This window comes from Psammomys obesus, unplaced genomic scaffold, assembly GCF_907164565.1.
Source record: "Psammomys obesus unplaced genomic scaffold, mPsaObe1.curated_primary_1811, whole genome shotgun sequence".
NCBI classification, from domain to species: Eukaryota; Metazoa; Chordata; class Mammalia; order Rodentia; family Muridae; genus Psammomys; species Psammomys obesus.
The window spans coordinates 20,891,651-20,908,740 of record NW_026596039.1 but is presented as its reverse complement, the minus strand read 5'-3'; the positions used below and the strand labels follow the sequence as shown (position 1 = coordinate 20,908,740).

Below are 17,090 nucleotides of genomic sequence, written 5' to 3'. Positions count from 1 at the left end.
CTGTCCTCTTCATTAAAGCTGTCCAGTGGCTTTATCACCTTTTGGCAGCCAGGACTCCTGGCCCATGAGAGCCTCGTGACCTGAAAAGCCCCATTTACCCCAGTGCTCTCCCGTAGACGCCCCTGTGGCCTCCCTCCTGCACCTGTACTAGGGCAGAATGGGCTCGATTTTCCCAGAAATCATCTCTCCAAGACTGTGGAGACATCAAGGTTGTCTAACTCATCGTAGAGTCTGGGCTGAAAGAAAAACCCCAGCCTCTTTCCCCCTAGTCCCTGGCTCTTCTCTTTATCCCTTGCAGAGTCTTGTGAAATAGGACCCATTTGCCTGACACCAATCAAGACTCACCTGTCTGTGATTGGTCAGGGAGCGCAGATCAGTAAGGCCTGTTGGCATCCTTAGGTCGTTTCAGCTGGACCTTGAGCCTCTTCATGCCGATTTGAAAGCCATTCATGGCCTGGATGGCAGTCTGGGCACTGGTTGGATTGTCAAAACTAACAAACCCTGGAGGGTGTGGGCAGACAGGTTAACTGGGAATCCAGCGTGCCAGGATCTCTCTCTCTCTCTAATCTCTAGATGAGGCCCATCACGTGTGTACCTTTTCATTGTTTAAATATGAACATGTGTGTACATAAGCATAGACACATGCTTAATAGAGGTGCGTCATTCTTACAGGTGTGATTTCCAGAAAGACGGGACGTAAGTGTGGTAGGGAGAAGGGACCGTGTGGTCAGAGTATGTCCCTGGCTCAGGTCTGCTGCTTTGCTCCACTCCTCCCAGTCTGGCCTCAGAACTGCAGAACTCAGAACTGGGGGCTGAAAGCATCTTTTATTCCAAACCCATCCTCTTGGTGCTCTGGACAAATCCAAATGCTGAAGCCTTTCTGAGCTCACACATTCTAGTTACCCAAGATTCTCAGTGACCTGAGATAAGGATTGCTTTGCCCATGCTTTGTCCCGTAACAGTCTCAGGAAGCCTTATGTGCGGTCCCGAGGGAATCCTGAGGGACAGGGATGGACCAGCTCACCAAAACACTTGCTCTGGTTGGTGGCACGATCCACAAAGACTTTGGCAGAGACAACAGCTCCAAAGGGCAGGAATGTCTGTATGAGTTCTGCGTCCCCAAACTCCTGAGGCAGGTGATAGATGAAGAGGTTACAGCCTTCGGGGCCTGCAGGGACAGTAGCAGGCTTGTTCAGGGGAGGGACCCTGAGGGTACCCGCCCCACACCCCTCATCTCTAAACCCCAGTCCCTCACCTTCTCGCTGTTGCTGAGGCAGAGCTGAAGGCTGCTGGGGAAAAGCTGTGCTCACTGGGGCATAGGCCGAGGGATAGGCTGCTGGAGACAGGGTGGGGGTAGGCAGTGACCCCCAGGAGCCATTTCCCAAACAGATCCCCATCTGCCTGGCCGGCTCTGAGAGATTCAACCCAGTTCAACATAACCATTGTCCCGAGACAGGTCGCTGGGGCTGGGGACGAACAGGGTGGGAAGGGTTGACTCCTTGGAACAGAGCTAACCCTCCCACAAGTCTCCCTGTTCTTTTCCGAGGCCCTTTAACACCGCACACCCCACCCCACCCCCGGGCCGGGCAGTGCCACGTGAAACCTGCGTAGTGGTGTATCCCAGCGTAGGCCTGCTGCAGGGGGTCAGCCACGCCGGGGCTCTGGGCTGGAGAGAAAGGGGGCCCAAGGCCCACGATGAGGGCAGGTGGACAGGGGCCAGGGAAGAGACCCTGGGAGTGTGCAAGGCGGAGGACGCTATGAAAAGGAGCTGGGGAAATCCCTTCCCCCCAAACAGGCCCTCAGCCGGAAAAGCTCTGCCTCGCGCTCCGAACTCGGTTTCCAGGCAGACTGGGGCAGCAGGGTACGGCGACCCACCTGGGTAAGGGGAAAGCCCGTTGTTATAGAGCGTGTCAGAACCTGGCTGTCCATTGGTCTGGGGGTTCAAGGAGCCGAATCCATTGACCCCCACGGGTGCCGGGAGGCCAGGGAGGGCCCCAGGGCCGCCTCCGCCAGGCGACGCGTTGGCTGTAGGGGGAGGTGAGAGGGTCAGGAGGCGGCCCCTCGTGGGCCGCCCCGACCAGGGCTGTAGCCTGCTGGGTCTTCTTACCTGCCCCCGCAGGCAATAGCGGGGCGGCCACCAAGCTGAAGGCAGCCACGTGCTGCATCTGGGCGGCCACGGCGGCCACCTGGCCCAGCCCGGGGCCCTGCGCGGCTGCCAGCAGGGCCGCCTGGTGCTGCAGGATCTTGGGGAAGGAAGAAGGGCGTCTGTATAGGCCTCAGCGGCTGGCAACTGCCAAGGGGTCCTATCCGCCGCCAGCCCCGGCCAGGCACCTACCGCGGTGGTGTAGGCGCCACAGGCCCCGAGGGGCAGCGGTACCGGGGGGAAGGTGCCCAGCTGGCCAGCCATCTGCTGCATCCGCCGCAGCGCGCGCTCCCGGTCGGTGTCCGCCAGCTTCACCACCAAGCTGGAGGAGGCGCCCTGGGCAGAGGACGGGCGTGTGACCGGAAGCGACCCTGACAGAGCTCAGGGCCCAGCACCTTCTCCAGCGGGCCCTTGACGGGGGATACTGGAAGCCTGTGGTCCACCCTCGGCCCAGGCCCCACTCTCACCGTCATTGTCCGGCTACCGTGCAGTCCCTGTATGGCGGCTTGAGCTTCCCCTTGACTCCCGAATTTCACAAAGGCACAGCCTGGTGCAGGAGAGAAGGGTGCAATGACTTGGGCCGCAGGAGCCAGAGGGTAGGGTCCCCGGAAGCTCCAGGGGCAGCGCAGGTCACCTTTGCTGGTGCCGTCGGGGCTCCGCAGGACCGTGCACTCCTCGATGTGGCCGAAAGGCTGGAACAGACGTCTGACATCCTCCTCCCCCTGCTGCTTGCCCAGCATCCCCACAAACAGCTTCCGGTCCTCTGGGAACAAAGCCGGGAATGACCTGGGGACCCCAACTGTTCCTTGACTCCCAGAGTCGCCTGAGGAGCTTAGGAAGGTGGCTCACCAGGGAGTGAGACCGGGGCGCTAAAGCTGGGTCTCTCTGAGGGGCAGGGTGACCTACAGACAGATCCACAGGGAAGAAACTCATCTGATTTTCATCATGAAAGCTGGGTCCCTCAGAGGCTAACGGACACTTACTGCTGCTCTTGCAGGAAGTGAGGCAGTCTTGAAAGCTTGGTGGTCAGGGGCAGAGCCCTATACATATATTATCTTTTGACCATTTTTGTTGTTAAGAGTTGGACAATGCTACTGGAGACTCTTTCAGCACACTGGAGGGAGGGATGCTTGACCATGACCTTCCTGCTCAGCCATGGCCAAATCAACACCCTTTCTTACTCAAATTAAGAAGTGCTCGGTCAAACAAACAAAGACCAGCCCGGAAAACAGCTATCCTATTCTACGTCTTAGCCTTAGACACTCAGCACTGGAATGGAAATCCTTATCCCCAGCACCAAACCTAACCAAAGACCTTACAGAGGAAGTTTGGTTCTCTGAGCTTCCGACATTAGTATTTTTCCCACCCGTGCCTCCTGAGCCCCCGAGTGCCTTTCCTAATTCCCAGACCTCCCCCTTCCCACCCCCTTGCCTAGCTTTGCGGCCCTCTCTGACCCCTGTGACCTCCCACACGCTCCTCACTTGTGGTTCTTCTTTGGAAGAACACATTCTGTCTGTAGACCTAGATGGCCTGAAAGAAAGCGATCTCTCCCTGCACTCACATTTCCTGTGGTAGTGACAGCGAAAGGGACTGGTTGTGAGCTGAGCCTCTGACTCATGAGCAAAGTTAGGGGCTTGGGTTTGAACCAGGGATTAGCTGTGCGTCAGTCAAACCAGATGTATCAGCACTATCTGGAAGCTGGGATTGAGGGTGGGAGTCACAGGACCAACTGCTAAAGTCTGGCTTCTTTCTGTACTAAAGCTAGCCTCTGAGTTAGGCATGGGACCTGCCAGTGCGTGGCACAGTGCACACTGGGAAAGAAGGGTTGGCTGGGAATCAGGCTTCAGCTTTCAGCTTTGAGATCCTAGAGCCTGGGAAAACCCAACTCCTAAACCTCCTTACCGCCTCACACACTTGCAGTAAGAGTTCGAGCCCACAGGTGTGTTTTGCTTCTGTGGGTGTTAACGGGAGCACTGAGCCCATGGAACAGATCACTGGGTTATCAACCTCCTAAAAAAGTGACACATAGGGGCTGGAGAGATGGCTCAGAGGTTAAGAGCATTGTTGGCCCTTCCAAAGGTCTTGAGTTCAATTCCCAGAAACCACATGGTGGCTCACAACCATCTATAATGAGATCTGGTGACCTCTTCTGGCCTGCAGGTGTACATGCAGGCAGAACACGGCATACATAATAAATAATTCCTTTTAAAAAAAAGAACATGGGAGGTATCTTTTTAAAAACAGTGGCAAACATATTGTTTTAGTAAGTGTATTAAGATGGTGAGATGGCTCAGGGGGTAAAAGCACTTGCTGCCCAGCCTGGTGAACATGAGTTCTCTCCCTGCAGCCCACACAGTGAAAGAGCTCACAAGTTGTCTCTGAACTCCACACACATGCTCACAATAAAAACACAATAAAAAACAAACAAATAAGATATGTAATAAAATATTAGGGTGAAGGTAAAGATGTGAGAAAAAAGCAGAAATGCTCAGACTGAAGGCAGAAAAGGGAGCAGAAATTTTCCTTGTGTGATCCAAAGAAAGCCCTTTAAAGCCATTAAAAGACAGAAGTAGAGATCCAGATAACCCAAGAAGACAGGAGAGAACAAGGGGCTATCAGGTCCCCAGGAGCCAGAACTTCAAAGATGGGGCTGTGCTTGGAATGGAAGGAGTTGGAAGGAGACATCACTGTGGATTTAAGTCTTGCATAAATATTATGAAATTAATGGTTTTGCCCTAACATTGAAAAACAAGGCCTCATGTGGTCAGGGAAATATCCAACATCAAATGTCAGGAAGTCCATGCTATTGTTCTGCGCTTTGTCTGCAAGGCCTGGAAGTCTCTGGAGAAGAGCCCAGGGCCCCCACAGTCTTAAGGGAGCTTCACAATGCTCTAGCTTGAAGCAGATCTGTGTTACCGGTAGGGTCTATAAGATGCTATGCCTCCTGGACCAGCATCCAGGTAACCCTATGTGAGAAGAAAGAACATAAGCTAAGGCAAAACCCTTAATACAGTAAAAAGGTTGTGTGGACAGTACCTTCCAGTTCTTCATCTAAACCTCATGTTGCCCTTTTCTGCCCATGGTGGGGGGAGGGACAAAGGTGGTCCACTCTAGCTGTCCTGTCTGATACTCCTATCTCAGTAAGAACCTTGATTTAGTGACTTCCATTGGGGCGTTGAGCCTGCGGTTCTGGACTACTGGAGTGTACAGAATTCATCACGAAGAAGAGCACTCTCTGTGGGCGAGGGTCTCTACCTGGTTCCATAGGAGCACTCGAATCCTGCAACTTTACACAGGCTCAGTGCTTCACACGGTGATGAGCTAGCTCATGGGCGATCCGGAAATGGAGGGACAACTAGAGGCTCGATCAAAGACAAGGCTGGATCCATAAGTGTAGCCTCCAAATTGACACCCACGAATACTGTGAGGCTTACTGATTTCCCTTCAGATGAAACTGCTGGTGCTAACAATCTAGATATTTGAGTTTCCTCCAAATCAAACTCTACCAGTGTTTTAAAAAGAGGATGTTACAAGAGCAAAAGTAAAGGTGTGAGTGGGGGCTGGGGGTGTAGCTCAATGGTGCAACACTTGTAAAGCATGATAAAGCCCTGGAGTTCAGTCCACCTGAATGGTACTTAAAACCATCTAGGGAGGAGTACCCCATGGAGGCTGGGGAGACCACTAAGTGGGGAAGAGCACTGACTGCTCTTCCAGAAGATCCGGTTGTCTCCCAGCACCCACAGGTGGCTCACAGCCAGTTCTTGCTGCAGTTTAGGGGATTCTTCCTTTGGTCTCTGTAGGCCCCAGGTACACGTGCTGCGTAAACATCCATGCAGACAAACGCCCATAACACAACAGAGTACCATGAAGAGTACCATGAAGAGTACCATGAAGAGTACCCATGGATGGTGGGTCCCTAAAGACAGAAATATCAACTGTGGCGGTCTGCCTTCCTGCAGTAGAAGGCATTGGAATGCAACATCAGTAGAAAGTTAAGACATCGCTGAAGGGCCACATAGTTGGACGGTATGATTATATTCTCATATTGGCACCTAATGTACACTAATTGTTATTCTACCGGAGGATTTTGAACTCCAAGCAAGTGGCTTAGGCTCTCACATACCCATCTCCATTGAACTACTCTGCGAATCTGGCCATTTAGATCAGGAAGTCTAGCAGGTGATGGGTTCGAGAGCCCAGAACCAGTCTGAAGGAAGGAGAGTCCAGGATGCTAAAAAACCCAGAAGGTCTTGCCTGATGTGTACACATTTCTGGCAGTCAGGACCTTTATATGCACTCACTGTCTCTTTGGTTAGATGCCATGATTATGAGAAAAGGTTGCACCTTTGAGAACCAACCACTAAAACCATTCTGAAAATATTTGGCCACCTTTCAGTCCAAAGACAGCCCCAGAAAGGCCTGCTGGGGGCCGGGGCTGCCGCAAAGCCTCTCTCCCTGGTGTTATGCTGCACATACAAAGCCAAGAAAGGCCAGGAGCTCCTGACACACGCCTTTCATTCCAGCACTTGAGCAGACACAACCAGAGGCAGATGGATCTCTGAGTTCGAGGTCAGCCTTGTCTACAAAGAGTTCCAGAACAGCGAGGGCTACACAGAGAAAGCCCCGTCTTGAAAAAACAAAATAAAATATAACAAAAGAAGCCAAGGAAGACTGAACAAGTAAATAAGGGAACAAAATCTCTAGATCAGACAAGCATCAAAAACCTTAAAAGGCCTGGGCTGTAGCTCAATTGGCAGAATGCTTGTTTTGTATATACAAAGCTAATTAACATATCCATCACTTTAACCGCCTGACCTTTTAAATTCTTACATTTTTGTTTTTATTTCTTTTTCAGACAGGGTGTCTCTATGCAGCCTTGAGTACCCTAGACCTCACTATGTAGATAAGAATGGCTTCAACGCACAGAGATCTGCCGGCCTCTGTCTCCCAAGTGCTGGGACTAGAAGTGTTTGACGCCATGCCTGGATTCACGGGGTTTTGGATATTCACCTTTTAATTGATGTATACATGTGTGTGTGCCTGCTGTCTGAAAGTACGCAAGAACAGCAAGGGCTCTTCACTGAGGAGCCCGCTTCCCACCCCCACAGGAAGGCACGGGGTTCCCTTGAGCTGGACGCCGGAAACTGAACACAGGTCTTCTTTAGGAGCAGTGTGTGCCCCTAACTGCTGAGCAATTTTTACAGATTATTGCTAACTACAGTTGCCATGCTCTGTAACAAACCACTAAAATATATTCCTCTGCTTAACAGACACCTGGAGCCTCTAGCTAACACCTCCCCTTTCTCCATTCTCTCCTCCCATCAGCCACTGTTAGGCGCCATTCTACTCTGCTTCTATGAGTTTGTCTTCAGAGTTTACATGAAGGAGATCACATGACATTTGTCCCCCAAGAAGGCAGAATCCTAAGGACATGTCTGCATCTTCAGCTATAATGTTATTAATCACCATGGCCAAAAGATGAAAGCAAACAACACACCTGCCAGCAGATCAACGAACAAATGAAACGCAGCGCATGGACCCAGTGGGCTGCTACTCAGCTGTAAAGGAGGTGAGAGCGGCCACCCACCACTCGAGGGGTGAGCTGAGCAAAGTAAGACAGTCCCCGTCACACAGACGCTGCCTAGTTCCACTTACAGAGTTGTCTGGAGGAGTCTGACTCTCAGAAACACAAAGTGGAATGGTGTTTTCTGGAGGCTGCAGAGAAGGGGCAGAGTTTAACTGCATCAAGTGTCAGAGGTCTGGTTTGTGAGTGTGCGCGCACGCAAGCATGGACTTGTGTGTAGATGATGGCGGAGTGATCACGCACGGATATGAGTGGATGTGAAAACCAGAGGTGGGGACTGGGTGTCTTCCTCAATCACTTCTCCTTTACTTTTTGACACAAGGTCTATCACTGAATCTGGCGTTCACTAGACTAGCTGGTCAGCAAGATCTAGCAATCTTCCTGTTTCTACCTCCCCAGTACGGGACTGCACACAGGCGTGCAGGCTTTTACACGGGACTGGAGTGGAACTCAGGCCTTCAGACTTGCAGGCAAATACTTTGCTGACCGACCGAGTCCTTTCCCTAGGCTGTTTACATTTTGAAGATGAAAATCTTCTGGGGACTGGTTGCACGCGCAGGTAAACATCCTTAGCACCAGCAAGCATAATGGTTAAGATAATAAAGCTTAAGAAGATTCTTGAGGCTGGGTGCAGGGGGCACGCCTGTAATCCCAGCACTTTGGGAGGTTGAGGCAGATGGATCTTTGTGAGTTTGAGGCCAGGAGTGAGTACAGTACAACCAAGGCTACACAGAGAAACCCTGTCTCAAATAAAACAACAATCTTATTCTTTTGTGTATAGGTGTTTTGCTTGCATGTGTGTATGTGCACCACATGTGTTCTTGGTGTTCTTGGAGGTCAGAAGAGGGCATCAGATCCTGGAACTGGATACAGACGGTTGTACGCTGCCATGTGGGTTCTCAGAATTGAAGCCAGGTCTAACCTAAAAAGGTGCTTTAAGGAGGATGGCAGCAAAGGAGCTTAGAGTAAGAAGTGGAAACAACACTCATGGACCTGCCACTTTGATCCAAGATTCAGGGTGAGAAAGGTAAATCTAGCTGGGTGCTCAGTTGTGACCCCAGCCCTTGGGAGGCAGGGACAGGCGGGGCTCTGAGTCAGAAGCCAGCCTGGTAAACAGAGCCAGTTCCAGGACAGCCTGTCTCAGAAAACAAACACACACAAAAACAAACAAATGACCCAAACAGGGCAGCTCATAACCCCAATAACTCCAGCTCCAGAGGCTCTGATGGCTTCTGGCTTCTGTTTGCCTCTGTGGCCACCAACACGTAAGGTGTACACACACACACACACACACACACACACACACACTACAAGCTAAATAAAATTTTTTTTTTTTTTAAAGAATGGAGCTGGGCATGGTGGTGCATGCCTTTAATCTCAGTACTTGGGAGGCAGAGGCAAGTGGATCTCTGTGAGTTCTAGGACAGCCTGGTCTACAAAGCAAGTTCAGGACAGCCAGGGCTCTGTTAAACAGAAAAACCCTGTCTCAAAAAAAAAAAAAAAAAAAAAAAAAAAAAAAAAAAAAAAAAAAAAAAACAAGGAAAGAGAGACAGGGAGACAGGGATCAGGGAGATAAAATAAAGTGGAATTCTAGAAAGCGCTTGGTTAGATAGTAACGTTACTCAAAATCCAGGCTTCTAGCTAAGCAAACCCTTGCAACTGGGCAGCAATCCCTCACAGTTATGGAGTGACAATAATTAATAATGGTAATGTAAAAACAGAGCCAGGCGTGATGACACACCTGTAATCCCAGCACTCTGGGAGGCAGAAGCAGGTGGATCGCTGAAGGTCAGCCTGATCTACAGAGCCAGTCCAGGACAGCCAAGGCTACATACACGACCATCTAGAGTGAGATCTGGTGCCCTCTTCTGGCCTGCAGGCAAACATGCAGGCAGAACACTGTATAAACAATAAATAAATAAAATCTTACCAAAAAAAAAAAAAAAAAAAAGATAACAGTCTTTTAAGTTAAGCCAGATTTTAAAATGTAAAAACAAAAGAGAGCTCTGTGGCCTTGTCCATGACCAAGATGGCTGGGAGAATCTTTGTCTCCATCAAGAATGCCTGGGTGAAGGAGACGGTGCTGGCGGTATCCTCTGTCTGGGCCTCACTATAATTATGCCCATGATCATCCCCTCCACCAAGTATGAGGCATGATCAGTGGGGCCACACCCTACAACCACCCAGTGCCTGTGCAAGGTGGGAACGTGGCCCAGGTGCCTACCCACCCCCAGCACCCTCAGGGTCTAAGCCAGGAATGGCTGAAGAACCTGTGAGCCCTCCTGCTGATGGAAGAGGCCCTTTCCCTGTTGCTCTCCAATGAAAATGTGAAAACCAAAACCAAACGAAACACGTAACAACAACAACAACAACAACAAAACCCAGATGACTTGAAGCATATTTTAAAATCCTTAAGAAAACATTTTCCAATTAAACATTAATATTTTTGTTTTAAATTAAGAGTTTGTACATGTATGTATATAATAACAATTAATAAAAAGAAAAAAGAGCCCATGAACTTGAAAGAGAACAAGAAGGAGGATATGGGAGGGTTTGGAGGGAGAAAAAGGAAGGGAGAAATGATGTACTTACATCAGAATCTCAAAAGAATAAAAAATTTTTTTTAATTAGGGAGCTGAAAGGATGACTCAGTGGTTAAGAGCACTGGCTGCTCTTCTAGATAACCCAGTTTGACTCCCAGCATCCACTTGGTGGCTCACTGCTTTCTCTCACTCCAGTTTCAGGGGGATCCAACACATTTTTCTGGCCTCTGCAGAAACTGCACACTCCTGGGGAATATGACACGCATAAATAAATAATTTTAAAAAACTAAAGCAGCTGGGCGGGGGGGGGGTACACCTTTAATCCCAGAACTTGGGAGGTAGAGTCAGGTGGATCTATGTGAGTTAGAGGCCAGCCTCGTCTACACAGTGAGTTTCAGGACATCCAGGGCTACACAGAGAAACCCTATCAAAAAAATCACACACACACAATTAAACCAGAGTGTGGTAGTGAGTATCCGTAACTCCAACAGTCTGAGCTTGAAGCAGGAAGATTACAAGTTCAAGTTTTGAATTAATTAATCACTTAATTAAAAAGTAGAAAGAGTGTATTGATTGGGTGTATTGATTACTTAATCTGTTTCTGTACCTTAGGCATCTTGGATGTGTAAAGATTTGTGTAGCTAAAAGAAATACAGCCAGGTTGGGAAGTAGAACAATCAGAATAATCACCATCATGATTATTAATTTACTGACTATATTATAAAATTGAAAAGGAAGGAAAATAGAAATGTAGTGGTCCACTGATTTTGAAAATTTCATCTTGACTGAAAAATTATTTTCAGTCAGACTATACTTACAGTTTAACCTGTTATTAGGATGTCCAGGGTAGAAACAGTTAAGCAAGAAAACTCCATAGTGGTCTTCATGCTGAATGACAAATAATACCAATTTATGTAGTTATCATTGTCCAATCAACTTAGGATCCTTTTTCTGATTTTAGATAATTTGGAGTTAATGTTTTTCGTGTTGAAACACATGATCCTTTTCTCCCTGGAAACTTTCTCAGCTTATTTATTGAGACAGGGTCTTGGTATGTTGATGAGGCTCAAGGGATCCTCTTGCCTCAGTTCCCCAAGTATCTGGGACTGGTCACAGGAGCCACTGTATCTGGTTTAAGAAAATTTTTTTCTTTTAACGTATTTATTTATTTATTATACAGTATCTTGCCTGTTAGTGTGCCTACATGCCAGAAGAGGGCACCAGAGCTCATTAGAGATGGTTGTGAGCCACAATGTAGTTGCTGGAAATTGAACTCAGGACTTTTGGAAGAACAGCCAGTGCTTTTAACCTATGAGCCATCTCTCAAGCCCCTCAAAAAACTTTTTAATGATCACTTTAAAATAAATCGAAACACTGGAGGAAAAGTTTTTGATGCCATGTACAGCCAACGCAGAAACAAATATTATTCATGTGATAGGAGATGGCTTCATTCTAGGAAATGTAATTAATTTTTCCTTAATAGTATACTGTTTGATGTATAGCTGCCACTGGGTGCCAAGTAGAGACAGAGGGTATGAACTCTGTGAACACTATGGAACTTAGCTGCAGAATTCACGGGACCTAGCCAGGATGCGTTAAAATAATGTAGTGTATGAAGGTGCGGATGCATATTGTTGAGAAATGTGTCCCCAAGCTTGCAGGGCACAGCCATGAAAGAGGAAGATCCTAGCTCCTCCCCTCAGGCAGGTGCACTGCTGTCCTGCCGTCACTATTGTGTTAGTGCTGTGGCTGGGAAGTGGCTCAGTCAATGCCTGCTCTGCAAAAATGGAGGCCTAGTTCCGTCTTCAGAGCCTGCGTGGGGAGCATAGAAGAGGAAATCCCTGGGGCTCCCTGGACAGCCAACCTAACCCAACAGGGTGAACCCCAGGTCCCGATGAGAGATTCTGCCTCAAAGAAACAAGGTGGCTAATTCTGGGCAGTTGATATTGGCCTCTGAACCCTGCGTCCTGTCCACATTTAGGCATTTGCACCAGCACACACACACACACACACACACAAGTGTGAAATCTCCAGTGTCGCCCGTAACATCTAAGAGCAGCAGTGTGTGCATCGGTTATCGCCACAATTTATTGATTATTGATTGAAAGAACATTGTTTGTGGTGTTGGCACCAAAGCTCAGAACCAGAGCACTGCTTCTGTGAAAAGGCTCACATGAGCAGGATGATGATGGGGTAACTGCGGTTCAGGCACCAAAGAAGTCAATCCAGTGGGTTTATCTGGCTCACAGTGCACTTAACAAAAGGCTGAAGTAGCTTTTGTTTCAGTAACTTCGATGTAAGAGCTGGGCATGGTGGTGCACACCTTTGATCCCAGCACTCAGCGAGGCAGGGGCAGGGGAATTGCTGTGAGGTTGAGGCCAGCCTGGACTACAAAGTGAGTCCAGAACAGCCAAGGCTACACAGAGAAACCCTGTCTCAAAAAACCAATAATAATAATAATAAAAATAATAATAATTTAGATGTACATTTTATAGTAAGTTGTAGGATAACTTTCCTGGCTCCTGAAACAGGATCTTACACTAGCTATAGCCCAAGGTGGCCTGAAACTTACTGTGTAGCTCATGTAGCCTTAAACCTGTGGCAACTGTCCTGCTTTAGCCCCTAATTCTGGAATTACAGGCTTCGGCAGCCTTGATAAAGTTTTATTGACACAAGCATCCTTTTCAGATGTAGAAGCTAATGGTAATCAGCTCTAAACTAAAGGTTTCAACTCAAGATAATGCAACTCAAGATATGCAGGCTCATAAGCTTGAAGTACAAAAACAGGTATGACCAGGTTCATAGAATGTTTGAGGTCACTGAACTAAGATTTTAATGGGACAGATTGTGCCATGTTAGTGTCATTTATTACATTTCAGAGGAAAGAAATCTAAGACTATCTATAAAAATTAGAGCTTCTCAGCCAGGTGTGTGGTGCACACCTTTAACCCCAGCACTCAGGAGACAAGCAGGTGGATCTCTGAGTTACATGGTGAGACCTTGTCTCAAAACCAAACAACAAAATCAGTGTATCACATGTTAGACAGTGTTCAAATGCAGCAGTCAAACTCTAGAAGAGTTGTGTGGAGGCTGAAAAGATGGCTCAGTGGTTAAAAGGACTTCCTGCTTTATCAGAGGCCCAAAAGGCAGATCCCAGTGCTCATGACTGAGCAGCTCACAAGCACCTATAACTCCAGCTCCAGGAGATCTGATGCCAACTTCTGGCCCCAGCAGGCAGCCATCTGTATGCACATCTACACAGACACACACAGGCATGAATAAGTTCTTTAAGCTAGAAGACATGTGTGATCTCCCCCTAGTAAGTAGCAAGGAGGCACTGAGAAGTCTGGCTGTGCACAGTTGCTGGAATTATCTAAGGATGTGTTCAGAACGCATAGTCCTTGAAAACCATCATTCAAGAAAAATCTGTGTAACATAAGCTTTGGAAGTGAACCCGGCTGTTAGCAGCCCTCTTTTCAGTCACATTTGTCTGTTCTGCCCCTGGACTGCTCTAAACATGGACAGGTGGGCAGGTGGGCAGGTGAGGTGCTTCGTGTATAGAATTCATCTGTGATGTGACACTTGCAAGATGTGTACAAAAAGGGAGGGGCAAAGTGCTAGCACCCAAGCCGACCCGCACGGCCGAGAGGAAGTGTTACTGCCGTGGAGGCTTCCTCTGGGCAGCCGCTGCTGATTTCTGACGGGAGGCACATGTAGCCATAGGATTCCAAGTTGTACCAAGTCCTACTGACATCTGCGGTCATGGAGCATGCCCATCCCTCTGCCGAGGCGGAGGCTCCTTTTCTCTCTCTCCCTCTGAGCTCACTTGGGCCTCCTAGCAGAGGTTAGTTATCTCTGATTTGTGTCCCCACAGTGCCATCCTGGACTTTTTCCCTTGAGAAACATTGTTTACACTGACTAATGACCCCTTGTTTATTTTCCCACTTGTTCTTTCATGACCTGGCGACCCTTTGGAGCCAGGCCTGCTAGGCATCTTTATTCCTGATGTGGAGCAACATAGAACATATTGGTTGGATGGTTGAATGAACTACAGCCCATTCTGTTTGCTTCTCAGCTTACTCCTGTGCTCATGGATGACTTCTCTGTGGAACTGTCTCATGTGTTTGGCCTGGTTAGGGTTTAGAATATGGTCAACAGGGCTGGAGAGATGGCTCAGAGGTTAAGAGCACTGCTTGCTCTTCCAGAAGTCCTGAGTTCAATGGCCAGCAACCACATGGTGGCTCATAACCATCTATAATGAGATCTGGTGCCCTCTTCTGGCTTTCCGGGGTACATGCAGGCAGAACGTTGTATACATAATAAAATAAATAAATCTAAAAAGAAAAAGAAAACCACACTTAATTTATAAAGAGAGAGAGAGAAAGAACATGGACAACAATGTCCTTGATGCCTAACAGAGCTTCCCAAGGAGAAGAGGTTCTTGAACATATGCAACTGGAACATCAGAAAAGCCTGTCTGGAAAGACTGAGATGAAAAAGGAGGACAAACATGGAAAGAGGAAATATCTAAAAATATCTCTTCAAGGCAACATGGGGCTGATATCTTGACCAGAGATAAGGAGTCAAAGACAAAGGTCGGAGAATCTAAAAGGAGGAAGGATATTTATTGGGACCAAGTGGAACCCTGATACCACCAGAGCCCCCAGTGAGTGCAGACAGGAGACCAAGACAGGGTGTGAAGGGATTAGCTGGGTGTCAATAGAATGTCTCTCTCAAGCGAGTTTTATTGTTTCCTAAATGAATCTGAGATGACTCTTTCTCATAACAAAGCAATGAGATCATGGGTGAGATAGACAGGGAGAGACTCTCTCTCATGAGAGTGGGAGAGCCAGCAGACATCAAGGAGGGATGTAGGCAGACACCCTGAGACAATCCAAGACCCGAGGGCAAGAAAGATACTAATTGCTGATTCCAGTCAGCGTTGCCCTGCTGGTGGGAAAGCTGGCCAGAGTACACTGTTCTTAAGAAGCAGTGGTTTCCCTACCAGGGAACAGTGCATCTAAGAATGTCTGAAGACACCCATGGTCCTTCGTAAGCTAAGACCCTTACTGTGGCTCACACACCTGGTCCCGCCGGCCTCAGCTTTTACAGTGATTAATCTCGGCATTACAGGAAAGGAATGAGTGGCCCAACCCGGCTTGCTTCTTTATGTGCACCTGTAGACTCTGCCTAGCAAGGCAGTAATGACCATTCTCCGAGAGCCAGGTGACGAAAGCTTCCTTCCTCCACTTCTGCCCTTTCTGGTCCAAGCTCCCCAGAATGCTGTCCTTCCTCTATTTTAACTGGGATGGCTTAGCTTTTTTGTGAGACACAATTCCAGACTCTGCTGACCTAGGCTGGGTCTAATGGTAAGCCCTGGCTGAGGACTAACTCCAGGGATGGGCCCACCCATGCCCTCACAGGTACCAGTCTGCGGTTTGTGACAGGGAAGTTACCTCCTCGGCCCTCACTGGCAGCCGGCTTCACTTGGATCGGACGATTCATCTGAAAGACATGGGGCCAACACACTCATTTATCATGACTGCCTGGTCCCAAGACCTCCTTCTTTCTTCCCGCTGGGCTTCTCCGGCTCTGAGCCCCCGTCCCCTCTGCAGTCTGCACCCCTCCACTCCCATAGGGATTACAGACTCTCTCCTTCCTTAAACCCAGGTATTTAGACAGCGCTGGAACCTGAAGAGGCGGGGGTGGGGGATGCAATGGCCAAAGACGTTCTTCCATCGTGGGCTCAGCGCACCTCCAGGTGGTGCCTGGTTCTCAGGCCCCCTGACCTCCATAAAGGCTTGGAGTGAGAGGAACTGGGTGGGAGGGAGGGGGTGATGCTATAGCACATTTGTGGTTTATGTCTGCGGCTGAGAAGATAGCTGTGTGGTATTTAGATTAAACACTCGGGGGCTCAGACTCCGTGCTCCCCTAACTCTGCCATGTCCCAGTCGTATGAGTTTACAGAAGCCATTGTCTCAGTTTACTAATTAGGGAAAACATTCCCAACTGTCTGTGCCATGACCGTCTCTGTCCTTGCCCCTCCTGGACATCCCTTTCCCTGGCAGCGTAGGGCTCTCTAGGCACCATTTTCTTCCTGCTCTTCTCTCTCTTCCACTTCTCCCTGGATCGCCTCGCCACACCCACAGCCTCAGCAGCTATCCACACAGGGGTGACTCAGACCTGCATCTCCAGCCCACGTTCTCTCCTGAGCCTCACACCCATGTCTCCAGCTGCTCGCTGGACATCATGGCTAGCAAGGCCCACTGGCACTTTCCACTCAACACACCAGAATCCGAGCTCGCCTCTCCACCCAGACTCAATCCTCCACCACTCAGTTATAAACCTAGAAATCAACTTAACTTTCCCTCCAACCCTTCCCTCCTCCAGCCAGCTTCACCTGTTAATTCAAGGATTCCCTGCTCAGATGTGGTTAAAATCACCTGGGAACCATATTAGATTCTTAAAGTGGGGGACTGTATAACCTGAAAAAGCTCCTAGGTGATTTAATATATACCCCCACCTTCCCATCCCCCAACCACCCTAAGTGAATTCATGATTGAATCCCCATCTCACCTTCCTCTCATAGGTGTTGTGGGGATCACATGAGGTAATGGGGGTGCAGAAGGTCTTGGTAAACTGCCAAGAGCTGGGTGCGTGGGATGTGGGGGATTGATGTTAGGGGCAGACAGCTGAGTGCCGGGAGGAAGGGACAGCGGCCTTCCTGTTCCTGGAGGAAGGGGTGACTGATGCCCATCTGGCCTGAGAAGGTGATGCTCTGACCCCCTCCCCTCAGGAAACGGACTGCTTCTACACCAAT

General features: G+C 48.9%; 1 protein-coding gene and 1 pseudogene across 6 annotated transcripts in view; one reads left to right on the top strand and one right to left on the bottom strand.

Annotated features, from left to right (window-relative positions):
- Celf6 (CUGBP Elav-like family member 6) overlaps positions 1-17,090 on the bottom strand; it is a 31,237-nt gene that overhangs the window by 3,096 nt on the left and 11,051 nt on the right. The window contains exons 3-12 of one of the 6 annotated variants that reach the window (XM_055621774.1): positions 15,727-15,775; positions 2,778-2,906; positions 2,611-2,690; positions 2,336-2,479; positions 2,108-2,243; positions 1,876-2,025; positions 1,604-1,666; positions 1,256-1,336; positions 1,025-1,168; positions 346-501 (exon numbers count right to left, since the gene is read on the bottom strand). In XM_055621774.1, coding sequence (XP_055477749.1) covers positions 374-501; positions 1,025-1,168; positions 1,256-1,336; positions 1,604-1,666; positions 1,876-2,025; positions 2,108-2,243; positions 2,336-2,479; positions 2,611-2,690; positions 2,778-2,906; positions 15,727-15,775 — 1,104 coding nt within the window. In that variant the 3' untranslated portion in view covers positions 346-373. Of the gene's footprint in view, positions 1-345; positions 502-1,024; positions 1,337-1,603; positions 1,667-1,875; positions 2,026-2,107; positions 2,244-2,335; positions 2,480-2,610; positions 2,691-2,777; positions 2,907-15,726; positions 15,776-16,846; positions 17,020-17,090 lie in introns of those variants that run through there. The other 5 variants (XM_055621775.1, XM_055621778.1, XM_055621773.1 and 2 more) reach the window with 5 other exon arrangements.
- Positions 9,757-10,003, top strand: LOC129687420 (NADH dehydrogenase [ubiquinone] 1 alpha subcomplex subunit 3-like; annotated as a pseudogene).